At 47.0% G+C, this 26,461-nt stretch overlaps 1 protein-coding gene across 8 annotated transcripts in view; it reads left to right on the top strand.

The window, feature by feature from the left end:
- AUTS2 (activator of transcription and developmental regulator AUTS2) overlaps positions 1-26,461 on the top strand; it is a 1,106,846-nt gene that overhangs the window by 1,062,830 nt on the left and 17,555 nt on the right. For 3 of the 8 annotated variants that reach the window (XM_084762546.1, XM_084762552.1, XM_084762553.1), the window contains 8 exons: positions 3,039-3,513; positions 4,500-4,753; positions 7,109-7,350; positions 9,294-9,338; positions 13,939-14,034; positions 18,639-18,710; positions 19,888-19,917; positions 22,077-22,148. In XM_084762546.1, the coding sequence (XP_084618672.1) occupies positions 3,039-3,513; positions 4,500-4,753; positions 7,109-7,350; positions 9,294-9,338; positions 13,939-14,034; positions 18,639-18,710; positions 19,888-19,917; positions 22,077-22,148 (1,286 nt within the window). The remainder of the gene's footprint in view (positions 1-3,038; positions 3,514-4,499; positions 4,754-7,108; positions 7,351-9,293; positions 9,339-13,938; positions 14,035-18,638; positions 18,711-19,887; positions 19,918-22,076; positions 22,149-26,461) is intronic. The other 5 variants (XM_084762548.1, XM_084762547.1, XM_084762549.1 and 2 more) reach the window with 5 other exon arrangements.

A 26,461-nucleotide genomic window follows, 5' to 3' on the forward strand; every position in this document is an offset into this window, starting at 1 on the left:
GTAGCACGCACCTTTAATCCTAGCACTTGGGAGGCAGAGGCAGGCCAATCTTTGTGAGTTCGAGGCCAGCCTGGTCTACAAAGTGAGTCCAGGACAGCCAAGGCTACACAGAGAAACCCTGTCTCAAACAAAACACAACAAAAACTAACTGTATGGTCAGGGCTCACCACACCATGAGGAACTGTATTAAAGGGTCACAGCATTAGGAAGGTTGAGGACCACTGGGTTGGATGACTATGTAACTATGGACCGTGACAAAGGCAGTCTTTTCCTTTTGTGTGTAGTTCTGAATTATTTTTGTTTGGATTTAGTTTCTCTGTGTGTCATGGGCTGACCTCAAACTCTTTTTCAGCCAGAGTATGTCTACATAGCTCTGTCTGTCCTACAGCTGTAGATCAGGTGAAGCAGGCTGGCACCAAACTCACAGAGATCTGCCTGCTTCAGCCTCCAAATGCTGGGATTAAAGGCGTGCACCACCACGCCCCGTGGCCCCAAGCTCTTAACCACCATTCTGTATTAGTTCCTTTTCATGTCTAGGACAGAAATAACTAAAGCAGCTGGAGAAAGGAGTTTTGGCTCACGGTTCAAGGATACAGTCAGTCGTGGTAGGGGAGGCGTGGCGGTAGGAGCATGAGGTGGCTGGTCAGAGAAGCAGAGAGAGAGGGAGAGAGAAAGTGCTAGTGCTCAGCTCACTTCCCCCTTTTCTTTAGCCTGGAATCTCAGCCTATTGGATGGCTCTGATGGAAACCTTTTTAACCCAATCTAGAACACACAGACAGACACAAACACGCACACACACACGCACGCCACGCACGCACGCACGCCAGAAGACTTGTTTCCACAGCAGTTCTAAATTCTGAGGACTTGGCAGTGGAGGTTAGCCATCACAGACACCGTGATCAGCCTTCCCATCTGCAGTGTGATCTGCTTCAAGTACTGAACAGCTCCTGGTGAAGTTCTAAGTGTAAATGTCAAAGGTCAAGCTCGGTGGGGTGGTACATGCCAGTGACCTTAGCACTTGGGAGCCAGAGGCAAGGGGATGACTGAGTAGGAGGCCAGCTAGGGCTACAAAGAGATGTGATATTAAAAAATAAAACAACCTAGCCGGGCGTGGTGGCGCACACCTTTAATCCCAGCACTCAGGAGGCAGAAGCAGGCAGATCGTTGTGAGTTCAAGGCCAACCTGGTCCTACAAAGCAAGTCCAGGACAGCCAAGGCTACACAGAGAAACCTTGTCTCGAAAAACCAAAAAAGTAAAAACAAATAAATAAATAAACAAACAAATTAACAAAAACCCTGTAAAATTCAGTGTATCTTAAAACTGGTGGAGGGCAGGGGAGAGCAACAAAACACAGTGATGCCATGTCAGGAAATTCTGTGTAAATGAAGCAATGCAAACAAAGGCCGATTCTAGTTCTTACAGTCGAGCGGTGTTCAGCAAGGTTTAGAAAACCTTGTTCCTCTCATCTTTGTAAGTCTGATAGATTGAAACACCAGTAGTGGGGGTCCAAAGACGGTGGCTCAGTGGCTAAGAGCCTGAACCGCTGCTCTTGTAGAGGACCAGAGTTCAGTTCCTGAGCACCCATGCCTGGAGGCTCACAACAGCTTGTTAATCCAGCTCCAGGAGATTTGACAACCCTTTTCTGGCTGTAGGTAGGCACCCGAACTCGCACAGGCAGGCATACATATACATTAATAAAAATAAAATTCCTTTTTTCTTTGTTTGTTTGTTTGTTTTTCGAGACAGTGTTTCTCTGTGTATCCTTGGCTGTCCTGGACTCGCTTTGAAGACCAGGCTGGCCTTGAACTCATCCTCTGCCTCTGCCTCCTGAGTGCTGGGATTAAAGGTGTGCGCCATCATGCCCGGCTTTAAAATTCATTTTTAAAAGAGCCAACAATGCCAGCCTAGAAGAGTGGAAGAGTGGCACCATCTAAGGAGAACTGTTTCCTACATACTTGACTCCTCTCTCCCTCCCTCCCTCCCTCCCTCCCTCCCTCGATCCCACACCTCTCTCTCTCTCCCTCCCCCTCCCCCTAATTTTGCTTATTTGTAGTTTTTGCATAACAAGCACTCTGGGGAAAAAAAAAATTAGGATACATTGCTGAAAATTTAGAGGCCCCTGTAATTTTCTCTAACAAGAAAATCCCCAAGTATTACATGACGTTTGTTATTGCAACAAGGATCCTTGTTTTCATTTTTGTCGTTTGGATCTTTCTCAATGTCTGCTTGGCACAGGCTCCAAGGCAAAGTGCTCTTTCATGGAGCCATGCCCCTCGTGTAGCTAGCCTGAAAGAGCAGGCCCCGGGGTGGCAACGCGGTCACAGCCACAAAGCTTGGAGTTGTCACATGGCCACTTCTCCCCCCCCCCCTCCATCCTCGGTCTTTGTTGTTTGGTTTATTGAGTGGTACTGGGGATGGAACTTCATGCGCACTCTGGGCTGCACCCACACCCTTCAATAGGGGATCCAGGGGATCCGAGGCAAGAACTCTCTGTTGAGCCACACCCCTGGCCTCTAGCTGGGGGATGGGGTGGCGCTGTAGACAAGGCCTGAGTCACTTCCTTAGCTCTTCATTGGAGACAATGCGATCATTGATTTCTTCTCTAGACACATATAAAAGTACTTAATTCAACAGCGCCTTTCTTTTACACTATGTATCTATTTATGTTGTTTATGTCTTAGGGTGTTTTTTTTTTTAACATTTATGTGTATAATGAAAATACACATGGTGTTTTCCCCCACATGTATGTATGGGTACCACATTTGTGACTGATGCCTTCAGAGATCAGAAGAGGGTGTTGGATCCCGGGGAACTGAAGTTGCTGATGGTATACGTTTCCTAACCTGTGGGAATCAGGGTGCTGAGTGGCAGGTGCAGAGTCTCTTTGGGGATGCCCACATACTTTGTACGGTTTGCTTGCCCTCTGTGTTCCTTGCTTTCTTTCACGTATCCTCCCCTGTTTTTTTTTCTTTTCTTTTTTCTTTTCTTTCTTTCTTTCTTTTTTTTTTTTTTCCCCTCTCTTCTCTTTCTTATACAGATCCAGAGTTAGGTGTCGCCACACTACCTGAACACAACAACCAAGATGCAGGGCCAATTGTCCCCAAGATCTCTGGTCTAGAGAGAAGCCAGGAGAAGAGCCAGGACGGTTGCAAAGAGCCCGTCTTCGAACCCGTGGTGCTCAAAGACCCACACCCTCAGCTCCCGCAGCAGCTCCCAGCCCAGCCCCAGGCGGAGCCCCAGCTCCAAATCCCATCTCCAGACCCGGACTTGGTCCAGCGCACGGAGGCTCCTCCTCAGTTTCCTCCTCCAAGTACACAGCCGGCCCAAGGACCCCCAGAAGCCCAGCTGCAGCCTGCCCCGCTGCCTCAGGTGCAGCGGCCACCCCGTCCCCAGTCCCCCGGCCACCTGCTCCAGCAGACCCTTCCACCTGTGCAGTCACACCCCTCTTCTCAGAGTCTCTCGCAGCCACTGTCGGCTTACAACAGCAGTAGCCTGAGCCTCAACAGCTTAAGGTGAGTGACCCTAATCTTCCACAGGGCAGAGGGTCATGGGGCAGGAGCTGGGGGAGGCTAGGATTGTCTGTTTGCAGCTTGCTCTGCTTTTTAATCTGTGAGGCTGAAAGATCTCTTGGGTTGGGTACTGAGGACATTGGTGGTGGGTAGGGTTGGGATACAATGCCTGCAAGGACTTGAGGTAATACAGAAAGGAGGGCAAGGTGGTTTAAAAAAAAAAAAAAAGCACTTGGAGGAGTCAGGCATCCAGGCATGATGGCACATGCCTCTAATCTCAGCACTCAGGAGGCAGAGGCGGGCTGATTTCTGAGTTCGAGGCCAGCCTGGACTACAGAGTGAGTTCTAGGCTATGCAGGGCTACCCAGAGAAACCCTGTCTCAAAACAAACAAACAAACAACAAAGACCCCAAAACACCCCAAAGTTGGAGGTTGTACCAGGGTACCCGGCTGGAGGGCAGGCTGGCAGGACAGGCATGCTGAGGCACACATGAAGATGTTCCATGGGGAGAGTCTGGGATGGGAGACTCTGCGTCTGTGAAAGATGCATTTTTAAAATACCATGCTGGCATTTCCAGAGGCTTGGGACCCTGGGAGTTTGAGTTTCTTCTGTTAGGAGGCTCTTTCTCCATTTGAGGTCACTTAGCTCTGTTGAAAATAAAACAATCCCCTTCATGGAGTTTCCTTTGACAGCTCATTTGGTAGAATGATTGCCTAGTGGCCATGAAACCTTAGGTCCCATCCCCAGCACTGCGTAAGCTGGACACAGTGGTGCTGCACAGGGAAATGGGTGCCTGAAGGTCATGAGTTCAAGGTCACCCTCTGCTTTATAGTGAGATGGAAGCTAGCCTGAGCTATATGAAACCCTGTTTCAAAAAAGTCTTTTACTGTAATAAATAATAACAATAATAATAATTGAACAACACCAACAAAGGAATCACTGACTCTTTTCCCTTTTTATTTTTTTTATTTTTTTTTTATTCCGGCAGCAGCAGCAGAAGCAACACCCCAGCCAAAACCCAGCCCGCCCCGCCTCACATCTCCCACCACCCGTCTGCCTCTCCCTTCCCGCTCTCTCTGCCCAACCACAGCCCCCTGCACAGCTTTACACCCACCCTCCAGCCCCCTGCCCACTCACATCACCCCAATATGTTTGCCCCTCCCACGGCTCTGCCTCCTCCCCCGCCGCTGACATCTGGAAGTCTGCAGGTGCCCGGGCATCCCGCAGGGAGCACGTACTCAGGTAAGTTGAGGCAGTCTCTCTCATTGGCACACGCCTAGCGCCCCTCGCTAGCCACCTCACCACCAGACTACGTGATGTCACAATTGTCACCCGTCCTGGATGTGTTCTTTGAATCTTTTGTGGCTGGGGTTCAGCCCACAAATGTACAAGACTTACAAAAATAAGTACAAATGCCCTCTAAACTGTCCTGCAAAGCCCTGGGGATTTTGATGCAGAGCAAGAAAAACGGAATGCCTTTTTTTTTTATGACATCACCACTGAGTTAACTTAGATGGCATGTGCTCCATGGCACTTTTAAGCTGTCTGTTTTACACCAGGTTCTTACATTGTGTCTTGGTGTAGTGGTTTACTTTGTCAAGTGGTTTATTTTGCCTCCTTTTATCTTGAGCTAATGTTTATTTTTATTATTTTAAAGTTTTATTTGTGTGTGTGTGTGTGTGTGTGTGTGTTTGTGTATGTATGTGTGTATGTTTGTACGTGTGTGCAGGAAACCAAAAAGGCCAGAGGAGGGCATCAGACTTGCAACTGTAGTTGCAAGTACTAGTGAGCTGCTCGACACAGTGCTTAGGTCCCTACGAAAATAGTAATATGTGCTCTTATTTGACCAAGCCATCTCTCCAGTTGAGTAGGCCCTCCCTATGTTCTGTTGAGGTGACAGAATACCCCAGAATTTTTAAGGACAGACATGTCAAGGCTGGGGAGAAGACTTGATATCTCAATGTAGGACTTGCCATGCAAGCCTGCGGCCCTCAGCTCAGTCCCTAAAACCCGAGTACAAAAGACAGGGGTGGTGGCACATGTTCACGATCCCTGCACAGGGGACAGAGAGACAGGGGGAGTCCTGGGGCTCACTGGCCAGGCAATCTAGTCAGCTTAGTGAGGTACAGGCCGGACAGAGATTGTTGTAAAAAAAACCATCTGATATCAGTGAGATGGCGTAGTAGGTAATAGCATTTGCCACCGTGGCTGACCACCTGAGTTCCATCCCTAGGACTCACACGGTGGAAGAAGAGAACAACTGCCCAAGATTCTCCTGTGACACCCCACACACACACACACACACATGTGATGATGTGCACACCCACACACAACTGAATAGATTTAATTAGCTATTAGAAATAAATGTCTGTTCAAAGAAAAATATGGACCCCTCCCCAAACTGAAGATTGACACTTAAGGTTGATATTTGGCCTACACACACACACACACACACACACACACACACACACACACACACACACAGATAAGTGACCTAGTGTGAGATTTTAGTGTTCTTTCCTCCCGGCTGTATTAACCAAACCTGTGCCCCGATGCTGATCTGGTCCAGCCATGTTATTCCACTTTGTATAGCTATATCAGTCCTTAAAGAGGACATGGGAGCCTGGTGGTATTAGCAGATATATATGAATGACTGGTGTGTCTCACTGTACCACAGCACTGCACTTAAATATGCGCACGCGTGTGTGTGCATGTGTATGTGTGCACATATGTTTGCCTGAATGTAGAAACAAGAATACCAACTGTGGGGGTTATTCCTTAGGGCACAGGGGGGCTGGGAGTGGCGGGGCTTGCTTTTTTAGACTTGGGACTGAGAGACTAGGTAGCGGGCTTGACATGGGCTGAGAACCAGCCTTGGTATAGTCTATTCCACCTGTTGCCCCCTTTTATCCGGGGTCTGGCTCCTCCCCTGTGTACCCCCAAGGGCTCTGTTTTTATCCCTGCATCCTCCATTCACCGCATGGCACTAGGTCCCTAGAGATACTGCCCAGCCTTTTGACCTTATAACACGATCTTGTCATCTACAGAGTTCACACTGGAGAACCATACAACCAAGTTTTATACGCGTGCGCGCGCGCACACACACACACACACACACACACACACACACACACACACACACACACATAGACAGTCTCATTGTAGAGGCTACTGATGTAGCTCAGATGGTGGAGTTCAATTCGCCCAGCATGCACAAGACCCTGTGTCCCATCCTTACCACTGCATAAAACCGTGTCTGGTGGTGCATACCTGTCCCAGAGCTCAGGAGGCCGAGGCAAGAGGATCAGGAGTTCAAGGTCATTCTCGGCTGTGTAGTGGGTTCAGAGTCACTCTGGGTTACAGAAGACTCTTCTTCGGTTTAAAAGAAAACAAAATGGGAAGCCTCATAACGTGTTAAATAAGTTCCATGATTCTGCGTCGGGCTGCATCCCTAGCTCTCCTGTGCTGCATTCATAGCCGTTCTGTGTGTTCCCTTGGCATGTCCGGTGTGCACACTACATCCCTGCAGTCAGACGTCCTGTTATGAAAGAAAAGAAAAGCGTCCCCACCGTTATCTCCCTTTTCCTCCTTTTCCAGAGCAAGACATCTTGAGGCAGGAACTGAACACACGCTTCCTGGCCTCTCAGAGCGCTGACCGAGGGGCATCCCTGGGCCCTCCACCCTACCTGCGGACCGAGTTCCATCAACACCAGCATCAGCACCAGCACACGCACCAGCACACGCATCAGCACACCTTCACACCGTTCCCCCACGCCATCCCACCCACCGCCATCATGCCGACGCCAGCACCTCCCATGGTGCGTACCCCAGGCAGAAATGTGAGGATAAGTAGAGCATGCAGCTTGGCTCGGGGGTTGGCGTGGGCATTGGGAGACACGGGAGAGGGGGACGTGGGAAACGGTGGCGGCTCTATAGCGGGTGGGGAGCATCCCTTAGGTCTTGTCCATCTTTGCTAATAGGTCTGGTTCTATAGCACCAGGGTTGGGACATTTTTCTAGATGGCTGTCACTGGCACTGTGGATAGGTCTTATTTCCGGGTGCCTTCCAGACACTCAAATGAAGCCTTGCTAACTTCTAAAGGGTGGTTATGTTTGCTCGTGCATGTGGGATAGGGTTTGCCTCCAGATCTAAAAATGTTTAATACTGATACAGAAATACTTAGAGAAGACTAAGAGTGCAGAGAAGAGAAGCAAGGGTCCTATTGGGAGGATGCCCGCTCTGGATAATGCATCCTCCTTGGTCATATATTTCCTCTAACCCTGTTTTTCTAGAACTACCATGCTTCTTGTTATTCTAAGACACAGTGCGCTAATCTTACGATATGTCTGATAGCAAGCAGGCAGCTGGGGCAGATGTGCCCCACAGAGATACAGCTCAGCAGTGACACAGCCTCATCTTGTCTTGTCTGGGGACTGGCACATGTGTAGAGAATTAGGGTACTTGTTTTAGAGACAAGGAATATTAATGAATGGTGCTATAGTACATACATACATATACATATATTGTACATATATACGTACATATATACATGCACATTTACATACATGTATATTATATATTAAAAGAGAGAGAGGCCTGCCCATAGCAATGACCAATCTTTAATATTTAAGAAAACACTTGAGGCTGGAGAAATGACTTAGTGGTTAAGAGCGTTGCTGTTCTTCCAGAAGATCAAAATTCATTTCCCAGCCTCCATGTTTACAGCTCGCAACCACCTATAACTCTAGCTGCAGGGGTTTCAGCGCCCTCTTCTGGCCTCCTTAGGTACCTGACTATTCGTGCACATACCCACACACAGGCACACACGTTCACATTTTTCCTTCTTTCCTTCTTTCCTTTCTTCCTCCCTCCCTCCCTCCCTCCCCTCCTTCCTTTTTAAAGAATATACTTATCTATTCACAGGCAAGGCTCTAAGACCTACTCAGCATTTCGTGCCCTAATATGTTTCACTGAGGCAGCAATCTGTAGTTTTCCTGCCACAAGGAAGATAAAAGCACAGGGAGTTAGTTCTTGGCATGAATTAGATAGTGGCTTAGGGTTTCTGTTGTCATGATGAAACACCACAGTCAAGACAACTTGAAGGAGGAAAGGGTTTACTTCACTTATTTATCAAGAGTCACAGTTCCCTGAAGGGAAACCAAGGCAGAAACTCAAACTGGGCAGGAACCTGGAGGCAGGAGCTGACACGCAGGGGCCACGAAGGGGTGCTGCTTACTGGCTTGCTCCCCCATGGCTAGCTCAGCGTGCTTTCTTATAGAACCCAGGACCACCAGCCCCAGGATGGCACCGCCCACAATGGGCGGGGCACTCCCCTATCAATCACTAATTTTAAAGTGCTCCAAGGCAGTCCTATAGCCCATCTTCTAGAGGCTTTTTCTCTGTTGGGATCCTGTCCTCTCAGATGACTCTTCACTTGTGTCAAGTCAAGTCTAACACAAAACTAGCCGGAAGGGGTTTCCACTTTTCTGGGTTTATCTGGATAACTGACTATTTTCTCCACTTCGGATGTTTGCCTTGTGCCAGTCCCCAGACATAGCACCTAGGGGTCCCGAGGAGTGTGGGGCACGCTGGGTGGACTTATCACTTTACATTTACCTTCCGGATGTTTCTCCTTGGGAGCTCAGACTTGCTTTTTTTTTTTTTTTGGTGCCGCTGGAGGCCGACGTGGGGGCGTGTCTAGTGAGTGGGTCACCTGGCACTGGAGGGGCGAACAGAACACGGCAGCTAAAGTAACTAGCTTTTTGCTTTGATCCCTTTGCAGTTTGACAAATACCCTACCAAAGTTGACCCATTCTACCGGCATAGTGTGAGTCATAATACTACTGTGCTACACGTCTGTTGTAACGCCTTTTCCATTTCCGGTACTCTTGCCACAGATGGGCAAGCTTGCCTGGCAGCCTTCCCTGTCATCTGTGCAAGAGTCTCTCCCATCGCTCCTTTATCATTCGGGGTGCTTGCCTGTGTGCCTTTTTTAATTTTTTATTTATTTTTATTTTTATTTTTATTTATTTTTTTTTGCTTTGGGTGGCGATGCAGTATCATCTTCCGAATCAAAAGATCACCAGCCAAGCCTGCTTGTAGTGGCTCAGCCTGTTAGCCTGGAGCTAGAGAGATGAAAGCAGGAGGCTCAGGAGTTAAGTTTATTATTGCCTCATCGTGAGTTCCAAGACAGCCTGGGCCGCGGGGACAGCTTGTTTTTACAAAACGAAACAACAAGAAACCATTAGCATTGCCCCGTTTTGGAACTTTCTGAAACCACACAGCTCTCTAGGAGAGTGGGTGGGCTGTCGGTAGAATTGTCATTGTCTTAGGAGACTGTGGCATCGCAGATTTTAGCTGTCATTCGAAATGCTGGGAACCCGGAAGTCCTGCGGTTCAATTTTAATTCCTTTCTGTAATAAAGCCATCCCTTTCATTTTGTCTCATGCCTTCTCAAAGAGTAGATTTTCTTCCCTTTAGGATACAGAGCCCTTCCCCATATAGGCAGATTGCTATCCAGATCTGGTTTTAGTTGGACAATAAAAGTGTCAGTTAATTTTTAGAAGGTCTTCGCTAGACATGGCAGTTAGGACACGCCTGTTGTGGCACCTGGAAAATGCAGGCAAGAAGATCCAGAATTCAAGGCCAGCCTTGAGCTACCTGAGGACTCTCTCTCAAAAACAAACAACCTTAAAATAGAAAAAAAAATGGTGGTTTTCCCCCTTTAGACTCATTCTTACTTTATTTGAGAAGCAGTCTCGCCTTGTGTAATTTTAGGTATGCATTCCCGAGATACAAATTGATACTGATCTGAGTAGTACGTTAAGCTGTGTAAGAGACACGAGCGTCTCTATAGGGAGATACGGCGATTGGACTGTGATATTTTGATTATGGGGTGAATACTGCATCATTGCGATCTGAAACTCCTCCGGTTTCTTTGCTTAAAGGGTTAATGTGTGTCTCGAGCGCAGAAACAAGGGAGAATACTAAGTGTAGCCACATTGGTCCCTAGTGCACTGGTCTTGTCGCTTTACCAGACGGCGGCGCTGTCTTAAGGTTCCGGTTGTGGTTCTCACTGGTACGTCAGTAAAGGCTGAATCTGCTCAAGCTCTAAATAGCTACAAGCGCACGGCTTGCTGTGCAAGAGTGTAGCTGAGACACTTAGACTAGACAATGCTGGAAGTCAGCTAGAGCGTGTTTCCTCTCTAGAGGCATCCAGAACTCACCCAAGGAAGGGCTCTTGGAAGTGGAGGGGGCTGGGAACATAGAGCAGTCTCCTAACACGCACAAAGCCCTGGGTCTCATGCTCAACACTGAATCAAACCAGGCATGGTAGTGCATGCCTAGATGCCCAGAAGTTGGAGGTGTAGTGATGAGGTAGGTCATCCTCAACTACATAGGGAACTTGAGGTCAGCCACAACCTTGTCAAGAATGCTTGGTGGTTAACAGTCCTTGATGTTCTTGCAAAGGACCAGAGTTCAATTCCCAGCCCTTGGGTAGGATGGCTCATAATTGCCTGTAACTGTAGCTCCGGGGGATATGGCGCCCTCTTCTGGATTTCTCAGGCACTACACTCATGCATATGCATGTGCACACATACACACAGAAACAAAATTTAAATAAATAATTGGTGTGCGGGGGGGGGGGGAGGGGGAAGGAGGAAATTATTTAGGTTACTCCCCATGTGATCCACCGTCGAGTGCTGAGCACTAGGGCACAAAAGCATTTTAGCAATGAGAATGAGAATTCAATAAAATCTGTGGGGTTTCCTCTTTGAGTGTACCTCACACTTAGTACGTTCTGTCCTTACTTGGTACTCTGTAGATTTAAATGAAAGGTCAGTGGTTAGGGAGATGGTTTAGTCCTTTACAAGCATGAGGTCAAGTGAAAAAGCCTGGCATGATGGTACACAGCCATAATCCCAGCACTGGGGAGGTGGAGAGACAGGAGGATTCCTGGGATTCACTGGCCAGCCAGTCTAGCCTAATTGTCCAGCCCCATATCCCAGTGAAAGACCCTGCCTCAAATAACAAGGCAGACAAACTAAGGAAATGCCTTAGTGAGTAAAAATGTTTGCCACACAGGCCTGGCGACATGAGTTCAGTCCCTAGGACCCACATAAAAGTAGAAAGAGAACTGGTTTTATCTCATCCTGATATCCACACACGCCCTACACATATCATACCCACTACATAATAATAATAATAATAATAATAATAATAATAATAATAATAATAATAATAAAAACTTCTGAATAAAACAAGATGGAAAGGGATATTTCTTGATGACCACATGCACACACCCAAACACAGTAAAACTCAAAAACAAACAAGTAAAAGACTAGCTAATGAAATAATGTTAACAGGGGCTAGAAGGTGGCTCAGCAGTTAAGAGCACTATGTGCTCTCCCAGAGGTCCTGAGTTCAAGTCCCAGCAACCACATGGTGGCTCACAACCATCTATAATGGGACCTGATGCCCTCTCCCTGCATGCAGGTGTATATATGCAGGCAGAGCACTCATCCACATTAAATAAATAAATAAAGAAAGAAAGAAAGAAGAAATAATGCTAGCAAAAGGTGTCCTATGCTCGGCAGGTGGCCCAGGCTGGCCACACAAGGTCCCTGGGTTAAAGGTGGTGGAGGCCCAAGTGTCTGGGAACTCTCCATTTTATGACTGAGACACTTCAGGCTTGTAGACAAGGGGCAAGAGTCAGCTATAATAGTCTAAGATGTCTGCAACCCGGGGAAGGGGAGGGGAGCGGGCCTCCCATTTTTCTTTTTTAATTGTAACCATTAGAGAGGAAAGGACCACTTGGAGGCAGAGTCATAGAAATTTGAGCGTTTTAATACAGCATCTATTTAATTACTCCGCTTTCTACAGTGTACTGGGGGAAGAGTTATTTCACGATATTAGCGATAGTGGCTAATCTATGAAGCAGTCTCCCCTGCTTTGGGGATTAAGGACATTATAAGGCAAATTAAGATGCAGTGCGTTCAAGTAGCTGAGACACAATTTTAGACTTAAAAGTAGTTTTAAATGAGGGTACTTGGCTGGCAATCACTGTTTGAGTGGATTTAGTTCAATATCAATTAGTCTGAAAAACTTGCTCGGTGTCTTTGCAGAGAGCAAAACGAAACGGAGAGCAACAGAGACCGTCACGAGCTCTTTGAAGTTAGGAATTGCAGAGTGTGAATTTTAGTCCTGGCCAAGAGCAGCTAGCCCGGAGCATTGTCGAGGGAATCTTGTTACCGTATTCTTTAACTTATTAGACAGCAGTGAGGCTGGGGAGTTGCTTATATACCATATTTTAGCTTGATCATGGAGTTAGAGAAAAATAAGGTGCTTTTTTTTGTTTTTGTTTTTGTTTTTGTTTTTGTTTTTTAGCTCTAAGACTTACCTCTGCTGCCTTTGGTTGCGCTGTGTGTCTAGCCCATTTGTTTTGTTTGTCCGGCTCTTGTCTGTGCTTTGTAAGCTGTTGAGTCCAGAAGACTCACTCACACTTTCTTGGAAAACCGTCTTTGTGCCTGAGTGCTCAGAATCACATAGGTGGCTCAGCCCGCTTCCCGTAGCCTCCAGGAAGCCTGTTCCCTGGGCAGCCTACACAGTGAAAAGTGGCCAGAAGGGGCTCTGCTTTGTGTGTGGATACGCTGGAGCCTTGGCTACCTGAAAGTCCGGGACACGAGGAGCCTAAAATTAAAAGTATGGTATCCCCAGACTCCAGTCTGACCCCCGCTGTTGCCTCACATGGTCAGTGACGGGAGATAACAGTAGATGAATCTTCTTAGATTTAAAATGTAGACCGAGCCATTTAACCCTGCACAAATATCCATCATCATTTTAGATGAGGGGATTAAATTGTCCTCTGGAAATGCCGCTTCTGGAACAACCTAATGAAGCAAGGATTGTGAATCGTCCCTCTCCAAACACCACGAAACATCTAAATTCATCCAAAAGCTCATCAAGTTTCAACTATATAAAATCCTGGCCCCCCGCAAAGAGCTTTCTCTCCTTTTTCTTTGGTTTTCCTTGTTTCCTAATTTCACTTGTAATTTTCGGGGCGTCTTGTTGGGCTTAGCATCCCCTCCTTGTTTTCGATATGCATGGAGGGCTTCTATGTGATTTCTTGATTAATAATTAGCAAAGCTCTCTCTCTCTCTCTCTCTCTCTCTAATGGTGTTCTCATCGGGGACATCATGTGTTGGCCGATTGATTCTGAACTACTTTTTAACTTTTTTTTCGTTAAACATTCATGGCGCATCTGTGTGTTCGTCTCATCATAGCTTGGCTAATGGCATCATACTGAGATTGGCTGGCTCGCTAATGTCGATGTCTTTCTGTGGGAATTGGGACATATCACGTGCCCCCCCTACTAAAACCTCTTTTTTTTTTTTTTTTTTTAAATCCCTCCCTGTCTTTGGCTACAGCTCTTCCACTCCTATCCTCCTGCAGTCTCGGGTATACCCCCCATGATCCCACCCACGGGCCCTTTCGGGTCACTCCAAGGAGCATTCCAGCCGAAGGTAAGAACCTCAGAGTGAAGGCATGGGCACCTTAGTGGAGGGCCAGGCCAGGCGTGCAGGTGGGATGTACGCGTGTCTGTCTGCAGGAGTGAGCTCAACATGCCAAAGGGACCATGGGGAGTAGAATAAGAGACTTTCCCCCCCCCTAGTCTGTTTAGTTTTAAACCCAAATAGAAGTGTAAGTTGCAGTTGCTAGGGCCCATGTAGTCTCAGTTGACTTACGGTTTCTATACTCTTTAAAATATGCAGAAAGGAGCGGGGAGGAATGGCTGAGTGGCCTAAGTGCCTTTCGCTCTTCCAAAGGACCCTAGTTTGGTTCCCAGCACCCACACCGGGCTGGTGTGGAGTCACAACCTCCTGTAACTCCAGCTCTGGGGGAATCCAATGCCCTCTTCTGGCCTCTGTGAACCTGCACACACATAGGGCCTTTACGCACACAGACAAACACGTGTCCGCATAAATAAGATAAAAAGAAAACAGAATCTTAAAAAAAAAACCATTCAGAATATATGCAACATAGGCACATCGATGCATTATTTTCCCCCCTCACAGTAATATGGACATTTTTTTTTAAAAAAATAAGTTTTCTCATTAGCATGTTTTAATTCTAAGCAATAATGAGATTCATTATGGCTGTACATATAATATCTATAGTCTACTTTGACATCTTTGCCTACTGTCCTCCTCCCACTCCCACTGAACTCTCTCCTCTCATGCCTTTTCCCCCTGTTTTTAACTAAGGTTTAACTGTTTCCCACTGATTTTTAACTAAGGTTACAAAGAACATGAGTGAGAGGTTATTTGCAGAAATGGAGCAACTTACCAGTGGCTACACCACTGAAGAAAAGGAGGTTTCATTGGGGGAATTCTACTAAGCATTAAATGTCTAGTAGAAGATGCCAAATCTCCTTTAAGGTGTGCATTTATGAACAACCATGCCAAGCTGAGGTGCTGGTTCATTTTACTGGTAAAGGGGGCTAAAAGTTCCCAGACTAAAGTTGTTTTCTATTCCTTCTGTCTGAGGAAGATTTCTTTCTTTCTTTCTTTCTTTTCTTTCTTTTAATTTACTCTCTGTCCTTCACTGTATCAACCATGCATGTGTGCACAGGATCTGCCTGCAGGTGGCAAGGCAAAAGTGTGCCTTATTTGTGCTCTTTCTCCCTCTCTGCTCATCTTAGACCTGTCTGTGCACTGTCCCTGCCCACTCACCCCCCATTTTTACGTTTGCCAAAGTCAGGATCTATTCTTTATTTTTGACGCACTACTTTGAAAAATCACCTTTTTGGCTGGGTTTTTTGTTTGTTTGTTTGGGTTTTTTTTGTTTGTTTCTTTTAGGTTTTATTTTATGTATATGAGTATTTTGCCTACATGTACATCTGTATGCTGTGTGCATGGATGGCACCCCTTCAGAAGATAAGGCCGGATCTCCCAGAACTACAATTAATAGATGGTTGTGAGCCCATGTATGGGTGCTAAGAACCAAACCTAGGTCCTCTGCAAAAATAACAAGTACTCTTAACCACTGAGCCATCTTCCTAGCCCTTGAAATTCACCTTTTGTTCTTAGTAAAAATTAAATTATTTTCTACCTACTGAATAATATGCAGATCACCACAGGCCCTGTTACCCATAAAGGTCGATATTCAAAAGTAATTTTGGCAACACTTTACCTTTAAAAAAAAAAAGTCTATACTGTGGTAGAACCAGAGGTGTGGCCCTGCAGTAGAGCACCTCCCTAGATTCCCCCAGTGAGGGGCTGGGGGCCATGTCTCGGACAGAGACGATTCATCTAGCGTACATCAGTCCCTAGGTCCAATCGTAGCAACCTCAAAAGAGTATTAAATAATATTTAAATCGCTTATTTTACTTAAATGCTAATTTTTAAAGTAAAGTATGCTTCTCCAGTGGCCAGCCACATGGAGCTGAGATGCTGTGCAGTGTGTGGTTTGGTCCCTGCCTCCCTCCCGTTCCCGTTCTTAAGTTAAAGCACCAGTTTGGGACCAGAGTCTCCTGGATTGAATACATGTCTCTTCAAAGGTGTGCTGCCATAAAAAAAAAAAAAAAAAAAAAACTAGAAACAGGGAGAGAAATTAAAAAGGCATTAGGGGTCGCGTTGCTAGTCTTGGGTATCACTCTCATGTGCACGGAGCTGCAGCTTAAGTGCCAGGGTCTGTGTACACAGGGCTTTCCGAGATGACCGCGGCAAATGGCGGTGAGTTTAGTCTCCTTTCCCTGTTCTTCCGTAATCCCTCAGACCCTGGTCTGCCTCCGCTAGGGTGAGATAAATCTCCAGTGCGTCCCCAAGCAGACTGGTAGGTCATTTAATAAATTAGACTATTTCCCTCACTTGCAATTATCCAATCACACCACAAACTACATCTGGGCAGGAAAGTGTCTCTCGGTGTTGAAATAAGCCTTTCCAGGCCATCTTCCTGATTGAATATGTAGATTGCTGTTCATTAGCGGAGTTCTTCATATGTATGCAAATCAGGCTGTTAACAACTGCAGCTTAATTGTTAGTTGTACAGCAGTTGATTGCTTTTCTTCCATTCTCTCTCTCCCTCTCTCTCTCTCTCTCTCTCTCTCTCTCTCTTTTCTTTCCCCACTTCTTGTAGGCAAGCTTCATGCCTAAACTTGAGCTTTTCTCCCCACTCCCCAAAGAGTTAACTTCTAGGGTGAGAGATCCATACAGAGTTTATCTTCTTACCCTTGGCTCAGTGGGTAAAGGCACTTTGCCACCGACCAACCCTGAGTTAGATCTCCAGAACCTACATGGTAGAAAGAAAGACCGGCTCTTATAAAAGTTGCCCTCTGACCTCCACCTGCGTGTGACCTGTGACATTTGCACACACACACACACACACACACACACACACACACACACACACACACGTGAGCCAGGAAGCAGAGAACTGACTCTTGCAAGTTGGTCTCTGACCTCCACATATGTGCCTACACACAGACAGACACAGACCCACACACATACAGACAAAATAAGTATATCTAATAGATATATGTTCTATTTTTCCTTTTTTTTTTCACAAAAGAAAATATTACACATGGTGGCATTCACCTTCAACCCAGTACTTGAGAGGCAGAGGCAGGCAGATATCTAAGTTCAAAGCCTGTTGTACACAGCAAATGTCAGGCCAGCAACGGCTATGTAGTGAGAGCCCTTATCTCAAAAGAAAACAACCAGAAACAAACAAACAAACAAAAACATACTACTGTTTTTAAAAGTCTTCTCACAAGACATTAGTAACTGTTCCCTTTTAAATATGCTGGGTTTTGTTTGTTTGTTTTGTTGTTGTTATTGTTGATTCAAGAAGACATCTATCTAGCGATACAGTTAATATTATTACTGATATTTAAGAATGGTGTTGAGAGTTGGTAGAACGGCGGCAGAATTTAGTAGTAACTCTTACATCGTCCCTAAGTTAGGCTCTCTTGCCCCGTTTCCTCCATCGCTAATGAGTCATCACTGAGTAATTTCTTGTCACTACCTACCAGCTAAGATATTTAGGTAGCTTAGTGTCTATGCCACACTTGTCAGCCCTCTTAAAAGATGCAGCTCGTGAGGACATTATAATGGTTGTGTGCTTGTGTTTCTTTCAGTGTTTCGTGGGAAAGCCAGGAAAAAAAAAATGAGACTAATAAATGAAAAACTGTGAGAGTCAGAGGTGTGGGTCAACAGGGAAGAGGGTTTGAGGGCGGAAGTTGCCTGTGTAGCCTCTTAGATCATATAGAGGGGACTGGCAGCATCTTACCCCTTACCTTCTCTAAGCTGCTGAGTTCCTAGCATGGCCCTGGGTCGGATGAGACAATAAGATCAGTGTCCCAAATAATAGTTACTTTTTAAAGATTAAATAAATTTCAACCATATGTCTCTGTGTATGTGCATGTGATTGCAGGGCCCAGGGAGCCCCCAAGGCATCAGACCCCACTGGAGTTAAGAGTTCTAGGCAGCTGTGAGCCTTCTCGTGTGGGTCCTGGGGACCGAACCCAGCTCACCTACAAAGAGCAGCAAGGGCTCTTAACTGCCGAGCCACTTGTTCAGCCCAAAATCAGAGCCCTAGGTCCCACCAAGCGCCTTCACTAAAGTGCTAAACTCACTCACAGGCCCCGCCTGTAAGCTCAGACGCTCCTCCCTGCTCACATCTGCACGTAATGATTTCCTTTTTTACGTGGGTTACTGTTTGGGTGTTCCATCCCAGCTCTCCACCGCCCCCCACCGCCCCCCCCGGCACCATCTCGTCCAGTGTATACTTTTGTAGTCCCAGCACTAGACAGACAGAGAAGAAAGGATCCCCATGGCTTCAGACTAACTAACGAAGTTTCTCAGGGCTTAGAGAGACCTTGTCTTTTAAAAAAGAAAAAAAATTACATGGAAAAGCAATTGAGGAAGACATTGGATGTCAGTCTCTGGCTTCAGCATGCATGCACGTGCACCTGCATGCACAAACATACAACAACACACAGATAAAATATTTTAAAGGTCGTAATGGAGAACAAAATAGAGAGATTATGCTGCGTTCCTGCTATTCTGTAAGAAGGGTAAAGCTTGCTTGTCTGTGTGTCCTAAGCTGTGGTCTAATTAATTTGTAGACATCCAACCCCATCGATGTGGCTGCGCGGCCTGGGACAGTCCCCCACACTCTACTGCAGAAGGACCCAAGGGTACGTGTAAAGTCAGGCTCGGTCACAGGTAATGCCGGGGCCATTTGCAAAGGATGGCCCACCCGGTGCTCCCACCTTTGATGGATCATGCCAGAAAATGCCTGTCCCTTACTTAGAGAAGTCACAGTCTCCCTATGGGGTAATGACTTGGTTAGGATTTAAAAAAAAAAGAAAGAAAGAAAGAAAGAAAACGAAAAAAGAGTCTGAGCCCAGAAATCAAATGGCTGGCAGTGTGTCTGCCTTCCATCTGACTGGCCATCTGTCTGCAGCTGCCTGTATCTCACTGGCACAAAGGAAATAGCCATAGAATCCTTCAAATGGAAAAGCATTGAGCATTTTCTTCCTGGAAGTTAGACAAGCGTGCTCACTAGACACACACACACACACACACACACACACACACACACACACACACACACACACACCTTCTTGCCTGAGGTCAGGAAGTTCCTGAACTACTCTGCTCTTACAGATGGAGCATGCTCTAGAGCCAAATAAAATATCCATTATTCCCCAGTTATTGTTATTTATTCATACCGGATGTTCTGCTTGCCTCTAAAACAGAAGGCAATGTCGCACGGATAGGAGACGCTTGCCTGTTGGCTGTCGTTTATAACTCTACCCTCTGAGCAGTTTTATTTCAGTGGACTTTCTCCCCCCCCCCCCCCCAAGAGCTTAAGCCCTGTGGGCGGCACATCCTCATTGAAGCCAGGAAGGATGTTGTAAAGACAGTTTGGGTCTACAGGGCCTGGACAAGACAGACATTCCCAGATGACCCCCTCCATGTCACCTTTCATTTTGTGGTCTGAGGACTACTTCTCCCCCAGGCCCCACACAGTGGCCTGCAGCAGAGCCAGTCACAGTGGGGACCCTCATGGTGTAGGTTACGTGCAAGTCATGCTAGCACAGGGCACTTCCCTACTAGTGAAACTTGTATGGGGGAGGGGGGAGGGGGGACTTGTCATTGTGCATGTTCTGAGCCTCCTGAGGTGGGGGAGGGGACCCTTGGTACTTTTGATGGTGTGAAAATGGGTTAATTATTCTCTAAAAGGGCTTCATTTAAAAGTAAAATTCTAACATTTTAATTTCCCCTCCTAATGAAGCACTACAAATTTGTTAATTAGGGCAATTGTTTGAGTGACAGGCGTGTAACCGAGTTGTCATTTTCTCTTCACAGTTGACAGATCCTTTCAGACCTATGTTAAGGGTAAGAAGAGCTTCTTCGGGAACTCTTTCTGCAACCTCTGACTCTCTGTGGGTTAAAAACACAAGTCAGTAGTGGGGACCGAGCTGGAGAGACGCCAGAGTGAACGGCAGTGGGAGTAGCTAACACTGGCTGGTTCTGCAGGCAGGGGGACGGGAAATGGTCTTTAATTTTTTTTTTTTTCCTTTTGAGTGCTGAAGGAAGCTGGGCCATTGGGTTTTTCATTAATACAGCTGACAAAGGGCTGAAGAGATAGCTCTCAAGTTAAGAGCACTTGGTGCTGCTTTTGCGTTGACTCAAGTTTGATTCCTGGTGCCCATGTTTAGTGACTAATAACCTTCCATAACTCCAGCTCCGAGGCATCCAACTCCCTCTACTGGCCCCTGTGGGTACTGCACATACATATACCCCACACAGATAGACACACAGAAACATAGAATTTTAAAAGAAAGTATTAAAAGAAACTGTTTAAATGTCATGAGGCAAGGTCTTTCTATTCCTCTATATCCCAGACTAGCTTTGAACCTGTGACCCACCTGACTCAGCCACCCAGCCCCCCAACCCCCCCAACCCCCGTCCATGCTGGCATAACAGGCAAGGGGAAAGGCAAGCCACAGTCTGGCTGTGCTTCGTCTCTCTTAGCAGCCAATGCTAAGTCATGCTTCCCTGCCCTGTTGGAGCTGCCTCCCAGGGAGCAATGGGAAGGATACTATAAACAAAGGCACAGTGTTCCTGAAGTCCAGTGTCTGGCCAGGAGGTGACCTCTGGCTCCATACTGACTTACATGGTCCAGAGCTGGGGCAGAAAAACAGGACAGACAGTGGTTGAATGATCAAGTTCCTGCTGTTGACTGCGACACAGTCCCACCCCCACCCACCCCCCCACCCCACCCACCCCCCGGTTATTTTTCCTCTTGGCTATAACACAGTACCTGACTCCCAATTCAAGGTTGTATACGTCACAGCAGGAAGGTTTAGGTACATGATGCAGAGAGGGATGAATGCTGGTACTCCACTTGCTTTCCATGTCCTCGCTTAGAGTGGGGCTTCCCACTTCAGTTAACCGAAGCAACTAATCCCTCATGAGCATGCCCAGAGGCTAACTTCATCTAGATAGTCCCTCATGGGTGTGTGCCTGCCATCTTGTCCGGGTCCTGTCAGACCCATGCAGTGTTAGCCATCACAATCCCCCCTTCTTTTTCTTCTTCTTCGCTCGCCCAAAATGGGTGTGTGTTCTCTGTGATCACACACAACCCACAATCCTATTTGAAGGAGCAGACCTGGTGTCAGATCTAAGTCAGGAGCAGCCTCTTGCTACAGAAGTCAGGTGATTCTGTCCTTTGCTGGCTCAGAGTGGGGCGGGACCTTCTCACCCGTGTGGTACTTCCTGAATGGGGGAGCTCGGGGAAGTGCTTAGCCGAAGGGAAGCAGAAAGAGCTGGCCCTGCTCTGTGTTGCACCATACAGACCTGACTCTCCACAAGACAGAAGAGAGACTTGATCCCTGCAGGAAGGAAGGATTCGTTCTTCATCAACTCCTTTCTGTTTGTTCTCTTCTTTTAGCTAGAAAAGAATAAAGTGCACACCCCACCACCACCACCACCACCACCACACACAGCCACACGGAAACGCGCACATACATGGGTTAGTGGCTCTCAGTGAAACATTCCAGGTTGCCAGACTGTAATAAAAATGTGACAAATGACTGTGTAACACTTTAAAGGCCCAGTCCCCTCTCTTGTTTTGATTCGACCCACAGACATTCCCTAATTAGCTCCTCTGGACAGCTGATGTGCCTGTTAGCTTGACAGCCTTTGTTAGGCAGGGCTTGCCTCTCACCAGGCCTGCCGGCTAGCACTGGAGGAGGCAGGCAGCACAAAGACAGGAGTCAGGTCTTGACCATATTGTCTTTGGCAGAGGACTGCTCTGTAAAGAAGCCATTGTCTCAGACCCACAGGGGACAAGGGGATGTGGGTCCTGCCTCCCTCAAGCCTGTACTTGGAAGAGCTGCTTATGGGCACATTGGCTGACACAGAGCTTGCCTGTTTTCACGAAAGAAAAGACGTCTCCGTAGCCCAGATCTGCAGGGAGCTTGGGGCAAAAGGAAAGGTGGGCTGTCTGTTGTGTGTCTCCCATCTGAGCACACTGTTCTTTGTTATTTCAGAAACCAGGAAAGTGGTGCGCCATGCACGTGCACATCGCCTGGCAGATTTACCACCACCAACAGAAAGTCAAGGTCAGTGTGACCCTTTTCTGAGCAGAGCTGGGTGGGGCCGGCCACCAGAGAGTGAGAGCTAAGGCAGGAAGGGTTGTGCTTTTACTACCAGTCTGGTCTGGCTGTTTTGTATCAGTCTCTGGTATTCCAGGCAGGACTAGGGATCACTTTGTGACCGAGGATGACTTTTTTCTTTCTTTCTTTCTTTCTTTCTTCCTTTCTTTCTTTCCTTTTCTTTCTTTCATCCTCCTCCTCCTCCTGTTCTTCTTTGTTTGTTTTTTGTTTATCAAGAAGGTTTCTCTTGTTGTCTTGGCTGTTTTGGCCTTGCAGGCCTCAAACTCACAAAGATCCACCTGCCTCTGCCTCTCATGTGCTGGGATTACAGCGTGCACCTGCCACCACACCCAGCTGACCTTGAACTCTTGATCCTCAAGGACAAGAAAGGTCAAGCAAGGGCCAGTCCATCTTCAAAACAGAAATACCATTGTCACTGAGGGAAACCATAGCACTAAAGCAAGTATCACCACCCAGCGTCCTTCTCCTTTTTTGATGAGTTGGTCTTATGAATGGAAAGGATGTAAAAATGGATTAACTCATAAAATAAAGCTTTTGCGAATCTATCTAGAACTGCTATAAACCCAAGAATTAAATGTCGACCACACTTAAACTTGAGAAGAGCCAACAGGGAATGTTTCAGGGTTTGGGATATTTTGGGTTTTGCTTTTACATTTTATTATGCATTCATTGTTTTAGTGTGTGTGTGTGTGTGTGTGTGTGTGTGTGTGTGTGTGTAGATTAAAGGACAACTTTTAGGAATCTGTTCTCTCCATCATGTGAGTCTCAGGGATCGAACTTGGGTTGTCAGGCTTGGTGATGGCTACCTTTACTAGCTGAGCTGTCTCATCAGCCCAGCCATTTTTGTTTGTTAGTTGGTTTTAAACAAATATATATAAATATGTATGTATGTATGTATGTATGTATGTATGTATGTATATTGAAGGCTAGAGAGATGGCTCGCCAGTTAAGAGTACTGACTGCTCTTTGGGAGGACCCAAGGTCACTTCCCATACGGTACCGCTATCAGGCAGCTGACCACCATCTATACCATCCAGTGTGTACACTCTTGTACTCTTGTAGCTTCCAAGGGCACCCCTACATGGGCATACTCATATGCATGCCCTAGGACACAAATACACATACTTTAAAAAAAATATTTAGAAAGATACTTTTTCATATGATGTATTTGGAGAAGTGACCATCTCTGTCCTGCAAGAGATTGAAGGTACTGAGTGCTCATTGGCTGTGCGCGTAATAATTGAGTTGTAATAATAAGAAATTATGTTTCTGGCCATATCATCAGTCCTTCTGGAGGCTAGAATATATTAAGTCCTCACTGGGAGCACTTTCTGGCCAGTTACCGCACCTGTCTATAGATGAAACCTTATTTTAATAAAAGAGAGGGGTCCGGCAAGATGGCTCAGTGGGCAAAGGTACTTGCCACCAGCCTGACGACCCGAGTTCCACCTCTGGCACTCGCATGATGAAAGGAGAGAACCAGCTTCCACTAGTCTCCACATGCATTGATAGATGGGTGTAATTCTTCTAAAGAGGAGGGGGTGACGGGAGAGGGAGGAAGGAAAGAAGGGAAGGAGGGAAGAAAGAGAGAAGGCCTTGTTGAACCCCATGGAAGAGAAACATTTTGCAAAGGGTACCGTGATTTAGAACAAGAGGGTGAACTGAAACAATAGTACCACCAGCTGAGACGCAGCACAGATGGCGGAAATCTCAAAGGCCTCCCGGTAGAAGAAGAGCTATAAGCAACTAAATCATTGCTGAGAGAGGGAGAATCGGTCTAGGTTGAGCCCCCTGATTTGTTATCCAATACCAAGTGAGTGGTCCTGAACACATGGACTCGGTAGGGTTGCATTTACATATTTATATGTAGGTGTACACACGACAATAATAATAATAATTTAAAAAAAAAAAAGCAAGAAGGTGAGGTGACTCAACAGATAAGGGCATTTGCTGCCAAGCCTAAGGACCTGAGTTCAGTTCCCAGGCCCACAGGAGGGAAAGCAAGAAATGACTCCTGAAAGTTACCCTCTGGTCTTCACACACACACCGTGGTATGAACACGCACACACGGAAATGAATAAATGAGAGCTAATGAAAAGGAAATGCCGCTCACCTCCTCCCGCTCACCTCCTCCCGCTCACCTCCTCCTCGAGGCATTAAGCCCTCTCTCCGTTTCCCAGGCACCTGCTCTCCCTCACACCCCATCAGTGAATCTTGCTCACTTTTACCTTATTACCAGGCAAGGCATAATTGGAGCCCTCAGAGTTCAGCTCAGCTAGAAAATGGGTGTAGATCGAGGCGCTAACTAGGTTGCCGTGATGACTTCCATTTACTCTGGGTTCTGGGTGGTGGGGAGAGAGAAACAGCAGGTAAGCCTCACCTTTTTAACTTGCTGGGTTTAAGGGGGTGAGGGATTGCAGAGGCGCAGCTCTTTTAGTGACTTCTGTTCCATGAAAAATGCCCCTGGTGACTTTGCCTTTCATTATCCCAATTCAATTAGCCAGGCTTGTCTCTCTCTCACGCGCGCGCACATACACACTCGGGATGACTCGGTTCACCCTGCTCTCCCAGCAAACGTCTTCTAATCCCCAGGCCCCGTTCTGCCTGTTGGACCTTATTCGCACTTAATGAGTCCACGCCGTCTACCATGCAATATTAGCACTAAATAATTTGGCAACTAAATTAAAGGAGGTGCTCCGAAGATTTTTATAGATTTACAGAGAATTAGAAGCTCGGTTTTGGGGTTTGGCCATTCCTCGACAGTGAGGCTTTCATTACTGTGGTCCCCATAGATAGGAGCAGAAATTGCATCTCTCTCTCTCTCTCTCTCTCTCTCTCTCTCTCTCTCTCTCTCTCTCTCTCTTTCTCCCTCCCCTCCCTCCTGAATGTACATTTACTCATTCTCTTAGTCACTCATGAGTTAGTTGTGGGGACCTGAGGTCTACAGGCTGTTTCCTGCAACAGGCTCAGGGTGAAGATCTTCCTGTTATCATATGTATTCAGAAGTGAGACACACACACACACAGTGTGTGTGTGTGTGTGTGTGTGTGTGTGTGTGTGTGTGTGTGTGATGTATACATTGGAGTAAAAGGTAGTGGGCTGGGGAGATGGCTCAGTTAGTAAAGTGATTGCTTTGCAAGCTTGGCGATTTCAGTTCAACCCTCAGAAACCGCCAAAAAAGCTGGTCACCGTGGCTTACACTCACAGTTCCAAGACAGATGGACCCCTATTGCTTGCCAGCCTAGCCTAGCCTAGCGGGCTCCAGGTTCTTGATAGACCCTGGGTACATAGTTTCCAAATGAAGATGGACATCGCCTGACAACCACACCTAAAGATGCCCTCTGTCCCCCAGTGTCACATGCACACACGTGTGCACATGCACACGCAGTGGCAAAGGTTCCATGCATTTCCACGAGGTGCGTGGCTAGGCTTCACCTTCAGAGAGGGCAGATGGGTGAGCGAGGGTTGGCTTGTCCTCCCCTCACCTGAGATTTTACTGACCCAAGTCAGTATAGGGTGGCCTCATCCTTTGCAAAGGCGTCCATGGTTACATAGCAGGGAAGAGGGTCTCCGGAACAGGCAGGAGTCTGAGGCTGCACAAGAGTAGGGGTCAAGGTGGCTGAGATCGTGAGAGGAGCCCAGGGGCTTGCACAAGCCAGAGAGAAGCAGGCCCAGGGCAGAGAATAGCAGGAGGAGGTGCTAGGAGTTAGGGCACAGTGCCACTCTGGGAAGACAGGAAGCTGACAGCGAGGGAAGAGTGTCAGAACTCAGGACGGGCAGAGGGCTACCAGCCTCCAGAGCGATGCTAGGGAGGGGCTGAGGAAAAGATGGAGGGCTAGCCATTAACAGCCATGGAGGAGGTGCTGCTAAGTCAGCTGCAGGAGCAAATGGAGTGAGGCCATGGCTAGTAAAGGTTTCACGTACAGTGCCTGGGCACAGTTCATACATAACTTTGACCTCCCCACTCCAAGTAATGGAGGACGGGAGTTAGAAAGGAAAAGTAAGTGTGTGTGTGTGTGTGTGTGTGTGTGTGTGTGTGTGTGTGTGTGTGTGAGATATGAGTGTTCATATGCATGTGTACACATGCAAGTGTGTATACCTGTATGTGGAGGCCAAATGGCAACCTCAGATGTCCTTCCTCAGCAGCCGTCCGTCCACCTTGCTCTTTGAGACAGTCTCTCATTGAATGCCTGCAGCTCACAAATTAAGCTAGGCTGGCTGCTCAGGGAGCCCCATGGCTGGGAGTAAAAGCATACACA

The sequence above is a fragment of the Acomys minous genome (genome assembly GCF_964271855.1).
Source record: "Acomys minous genome assembly, chromosome: 16".
Taxonomy (NCBI): domain Eukaryota; kingdom Metazoa; phylum Chordata; class Mammalia; order Rodentia; family Muridae; genus Acomys; species Acomys minous.